We start from the raw sequence: 6,000 nt of genomic DNA, 5'->3' as shown, positions 1-6,000 counted from the left end.
TATTGCTTGGGGTCCAGACCCTACTTCTGCCCTTAGCTGATTACCTGCAGCTTATCCTGAACAGATCTTGTCTGTCTGTAGTTCATGCTGCCCCCCCACTCACTGGGAGACCCTTCAGAGAAGGACGTGCCTCCTTGTCTGACTCTGCGCGCCCGGCACAGAGGAAGGCACACCAACGCGCCCTGCCCGTGTGAGGAACTGCCCTGAGGCACTCCCTTACCAAGGCAGCGGTGCAGCCGCCCTCAGACGCCGGGACGGGCGGCGCGGGGACCCGCGGCCTCCCACACTCGCCGGGACGAGCCGGAACCTGGGTCCGGTACCCATTTAAAGCTGCAAACTCTTAATGAAATGGAGGTCTCTCTCCGTGTGTCTCTGTCTCCCTCTCTCTGTCTCTGTGTCTGTGTGTGCGTGTGTGTGTCTCTCGCTGCCTCTTTTTTTCCTGAGTTTTTCTGCTTCTGGGGTTGCATCCTCCTCCTGTGCTCTGCCCAGTCATACCCAGCAGCGCCCGCTTGTCTGATGTACAGAGGCGCAGGCTGCAGCGCGACCTCCGGACGCGAGAGGGCGATGTGACGCAACGCCCCGACCCTCAGCGCGCTGAACGGGCCCTCCCTCTCTGCCCCTGCTAGCTGGCTCTCCCCGCTCGTCGTCTCGCTGGCTCCTCCGGATCTCCGGCCTCGTTCTCGCTCGCTCTTTCGCTCGCTCCCTCCGTCCCTCCCTCGTTCCCTCCGGCTCCGGGGCTTCGCTCCCCGGGCCGGAAGCGGTGCGGCCTGGGCCTGGCGCGGGGGGCGGGCACCGGGGCCCGGGCCGACATGGGCAAGAAGCATAAGAAGCACAAGTCAGACAAGCACCTCTATGAGGGTGAGCGGCCCGGCCGCGGCCGCGGGCCCTGAGGGAGCCGGGCGGGAAACCGAAGAGGGCGGAGGATGGGAGGAGGAGGGGAACCCAAGGCGCCCCTAGAGACTAAGGAGATCGGGGAACTGAGGGGACTAGAGTCCAAGGGCGGGAGGCCTCGGAGGAAGAGAAAGGGAATGAGGAGACGCTGCGAAAAAGGACTGGAAGCTCCCTGAGGGCAGGAATGGTTTCTTTTGTTTTGGTATTCCCAGCGTCTGGCACCTCGTAGATGCTAAATAAATGCTTGTGGAAAAGAACAGGATTGAATTTGAGTGAGAGAGAGGAACGGGGGACTGAGGAGAACTTTCGACCGGTGGATCTGACGTGACGGCCTGGGGGGGGAAGGTCTGACAGGAGGGGAGACGGCCCAGAGGGGAGGTTATTGACTGGGGAAAAGTCCCTCCCCCTACTCCCTCTCTTTCTCTCCCCCCCCCCCCCCAAGTGTATGAAAAGCCGGAGCTGCTGTTGTTCCGGTGTTTGTCACCCCCACCCCCACCCCTCTGTTCCTAGCAAACTTGTAAAAGTTTCTTAATAAACGTTGAACCGAATCAAGTTGAGGTCTAAAAGGATATAGATTAGCTTTCGGGGAGGAGGGAAGGAGATGGGGATGAATCTGACACGGCGGGACTGAGTGGAGGGAGGAAGGATAGCACCTTGGGAAGGTGTGTTTGGGTTTCTGGGGCCTTACTGGATATGGCTGAAGTAGTCCCAGTAATTATGGGTCATGTTTCTATAATGTTTTGTAGCATAGCAACCCTGCAAGGAAGAGCTCAGAAGTGTGGTTATCCCTGTTTTACAGGAGGGAAAACTGAGGCCTTCGAGAAGTCAAGTGATTTGCCCATTCATGTTCAAAATACAGCCAGTAGAACAAGGCCTGTAACCCAGGTCTTCTGTCTCTAAATCCTTTTGTCTTTCTCGTTATGCTCCTGTAACTATTACAGCTCAGTGAATATTTTTGAATTTAATAAAATAATCTCAAAAATGATAGCCAGGTTTTATTAGTAACAGTAAGTTGGTGTTAGTTTTCCAGTCCCCCAAAGATAAACCAGTTCAAAACTTGGGAAAGACTCTTTCATTTCACTGGCATACATTTGGTTCACTGATCATTTTGTATGTTATCAAAATAATTTTAATCAGGTCTCTACCCTTTGATGTATATAGATACAGAAATTATTTTACTATTTATATCAAACCTTAGACTTCATCAAACTGCCTAGAAGAATGGCCACAGTACCCCAAATTATATTTTTAATGCATCTAGTTTCATTCTTAAGAGGCTTGGAGTTTTGTTTTAATCTTGTTTCATTCCTTTTTTTTCTTTTTTAAGAGTATGTGGAAAAACCTTTGAAGTTAGTACTGAAAGTAGGAGGAAATGAAGTCACAGAGCTCTCCACAGGCAGTTCAGGACATGATTCAAGCCTCTTTGATGACAAAACAGATCATGAGAAACATAAAGACAGAAAGAGAAAAAAGAGGAAGAAAGGAGAAAAGCAGGTCCCAGGGGAAGAAAAGGAAAAAAAACGAAGAAGAGTAAAGGTAAGTGTCTTTAAAAGCTTGCAAAGTGGAAAACTTGTAGTTTGCAAATCGCAGTTCTTTAGGCACTAATCTAATTTCATTTTCTTTATGTTCACAATTCCACAAATAGGTTATTAACTAGTTAAGATGCCTGATTTTCTGTAAGTGCCTCAGCTATTTAATTCCTTCATTCAAAAAATTACAGGTCTTGATCAATTGAAACTCCTTTTGTTGCTAAAAAAAAAGTTACAATTTGTATTCTGAAGTAAAAATTTAAATTAACTTTTTCATTATGAGCTTAAGCAATGTTATATCTCCATGAAAAAAATCTAATTAATAGATTTCATAACACTTCAAATTTCATTCAAATAGTTATTAACATATATTTAGAATGGAAGAGACCTAACTTTTACTTAGTCCAACCTTGTCATTTGCTCATGAAGAAACTGATCTTAAGTGATTTATCCAAGATCAAGCATGTAGTAGCTGAGCTCAAGTTGAAACCCAGGTTCCCTGAAATCTAAATCGATCACCTTTTCCATCTTTCTCCTCTTTTGTTTAGAGTGCCACAAGGATAAAGATCATGGAACAGAAAATAACTTTTGAGATCCTGTCAAATCCCCTCATTTGAGAGCTGACGATAGTGACTCTTAGAGTAAAATAGTTTGTCCAAGGTGACATAAGTAGTGACGTTGCTAGCATTAGAATCTAGTTCACCAGATTACTAGTTCAGGTTTTATCTGTTATAAAGCATGCTCTTATAGTATTGTCAGAATTGTTTTCCATTTTAAATCATTTCACTTATATTTCCACTTAAAGACAATCTTCATAGTTTTCCTTTTTAATAACTGTTTAGTAGTTTCTAGCATAATAGATCATGATTTGGTTATATCATCTCAATATTTAGAGTCATTAAATTGTTACTGAATTGAGGACAAATTAAAAGTTTTAATTGATAACTCCAGCAAAAAAAAAAAAAAAAAACACCTTTTTTTATTCTTTGCAGTTAATGTCATTCAGTTGTTTCAGTCATATCCCATTCTTTGTCACCCTGAAGACTTCTGTGCATGGAGTTTTTTTTAGCAAAGATACCAGTAGTTTACCATTTCTTCCCAAGTGGCAAACTGATTAATTAACTTACCCAACATTGCACAGCTAATGAGTTTCAGAGGCTGAATTTGAACTCAGGTCTTCTGACTCCAAGCCCAGCACTTTATCCACTGTTCTAACTGGTTGCCTCTTATATTTAATAAGTTATTACAAATATAGTTCTGAGGTTTCTTAGTAGTTAGTCTTTTTTTCCCCCTTAATAGCATCTCTAATGAACTTTTCATTGTATTCCTATGCCTTTTTTTTGCCTTAAATTATGTCATGTGTTGACTCTGTTTGAAGGATCTCATTGTGTTCTTTGTTGAAGTTCTCCATCAGGAACTTCTTTTGTAATACATTAGGACATATGTTACAGTTATCTTTATCAGGAATACTATTGGATCAAAGGGCAATCACAGCTCTTTTTTTTTTTTTTTTTTTTCTTTTTTTCCTGCTGAGGCAATTGGGGTTAAGTGACTTGCCCATGGTCACACAGCTAAGCGATGTTAAAGTGTCTGAAGTCAGATTTGGACTCAGGTCCTCCTGACTTCAGGACTGGTGCTCTATCCACTGCGCTACCTAGATGTACCCATACACAGTTCTTTATCATGAGAACTGCAAAGCAAGTTGAGTACACATTCTAGAAAACTAATTGTTGTGGTCTGATTGAATAATGAATTCAATTCTGGTGCAAAGGAAAGAGCACAGTATTCTAAGTTTAAAGGACCTAAGTTCAAATTTCACCTAGGATGCTTAGGACCTTTGTGACCTTTGGTAAATTCCTCAATTTTTCTGAATCTCTTCATCTGTATCTTATTCATTTGTGTCCAGTGGATGTAATCCGTGTGATTTCCCTAATTGTTGTGGTTTGATTGAATAATGAATTCAACTCTGGTGCAAAGGAAAGAGCACAGTATTCTAGGTTTAAAGGACCTAAGTTCAAATTTCACCTAGGATGCTTAGGACCTTTGTGACCTTTGGTAAATCCCTCAACTTTTCTGAATCTCTTCATCTGTATCTTATTCTTATTCATTTGTGTCCAGTGGATGTAATCCGTGTGGTTTCCTTGGCAAAAATACCAGAGTACTTTGCCATTCTCTTTTTCCTATGTCCCCATTTTGCTGATGAGGAACTGAAGCAATAGGGGTTCAGTGATTTGCCCAGGATCACACAGCTTGTAAGTGCCTGAGGCCAGATTTAAGCTGGGATCTTACTGATTCCAGGATCAGTGCTCTAAATACTATACCACCTAGCTGCTTCCATATCTTGTCTCTCTTAATTTTGCATATGTGATTCTAGGATTTCTTTATTTGCTTCTAAGAACTTTTGGAGAAGGTAGATGTGAAGTGGATAGAACATTGGGCTAAGAATGAGGAAGAGCCATTCCTGTGTTTAAATCCTGTTTCATATACTTACTAGATATATGACCCTGGACAAGTCATTTAAACCTCTATTTTTCTCAGTTCTTCAACTGTAAATGGGGACATACTGGAGCCAACCACTCTTAATACTTAATACCAGGAAAACCCATATGTGGTCACAGAGAAGCAGAGTATAAATGAAAAAGCTACTAGGAAAAAAAAAAGTTTTGATCCATCTTCCATTGGCTTCAAGTTCTTTTTGTTTTCTGATTTCCTTTATGGCAAGTATCAGTATAATCCTTTGTTCCTTTTTAATCATGATTGAAATAGAAAGGGGATATTTAATACTAAGGACCTTTTGGGATTTTTTCTTTGTTTTAATGGGTTGCTATGGATAAATATTTCATCACCTAGTGGCCAACTTACAAGTGATGAGTTTATCCATATATAATAAGGTTGATCCTTAACAGATATAAATTGTCATGACAACCATTCTAGAAACTTTTTCAACTTCGAAAAAGCTGCCAGATCTATTACTCAATTGGCTTAGCCTTCAAGAACTCAGGGTAGCCTTTTAAAGAGAAATCAGAGTTGGACTTTTGTGGAGGAATTAAGTATATAATGTGAAGGATAACAGATGAACAGCCCAAGTACTATCCTTACTATTCCTGGGATGCTGAAAAGACTCTAACCATGGATAGAACTTCTGTGAAGGATTTATGTAATTTATTATTTTTCTGCCTTTTTTTTTTTTAAGACAATTGTCTCATACTCTTTTCTTTTTGGTCTCCTTTCTCTTGTCACATTCCTTATTTTTGGCTTTAATTATATTTTATTTTTATGATATAAATAAAGTGTAAGAAATGTGTTTTAATATATCTTTTTGGGCTTTTTTAACTGATTTGTACATGAAATTGGACAATTTTATGTTTTAAAACTTTAATGGAACTATGCCATCATTGATATGGCTATTTTCTCTAACCATACAAATCACAGTCTCTGTCATTCCACATCTTTTTGTCTTCTTAATCAATTAAACTTCTTTATTAAATGGTGATGGCCTTTGTCAGTGTTTCATCTGATGTAACTCAAGTCTGTATCTTCTCATGAGCCTTCTACTTGGCGTCTACCTAATGTCTGGGGG

The 6,000-nt window shown here is 41.3% G+C and overlaps 1 protein-coding gene across 2 annotated transcripts in view; it reads left to right on the top strand.

Annotated features, from left to right (window-relative positions):
- The first annotated feature begins 625 nt into the window (after positions 1-625).
- Positions 626-6,000, top strand: part of BRD7 (bromodomain containing 7) — a 47,075-nt gene continuing 41,700 nt past the window's right edge. For both annotated transcript variants that reach the window (XM_051979818.1, XM_051979817.1), the window contains exons 1-2: positions 626-858; positions 2,219-2,427. In XM_051979818.1, the coding sequence (XP_051835778.1) occupies positions 810-858; positions 2,219-2,427 (258 nt within the window). In that variant the 5' untranslated portion in view covers positions 626-809. The remainder of the gene's footprint in view (positions 859-2,218; positions 2,428-6,000) is intronic.

Source organism: Antechinus flavipes, chromosome 2 (genome assembly GCF_016432865.1).
Source record: "Antechinus flavipes isolate AdamAnt ecotype Samford, QLD, Australia chromosome 2, AdamAnt_v2, whole genome shotgun sequence".
In the NCBI taxonomy this organism is placed as follows: Eukaryota; Metazoa; Chordata; class Mammalia; order Dasyuromorphia; family Dasyuridae; genus Antechinus; species Antechinus flavipes.
This window is presented reverse-complemented; position numbering and strand designations above follow the sequence as displayed.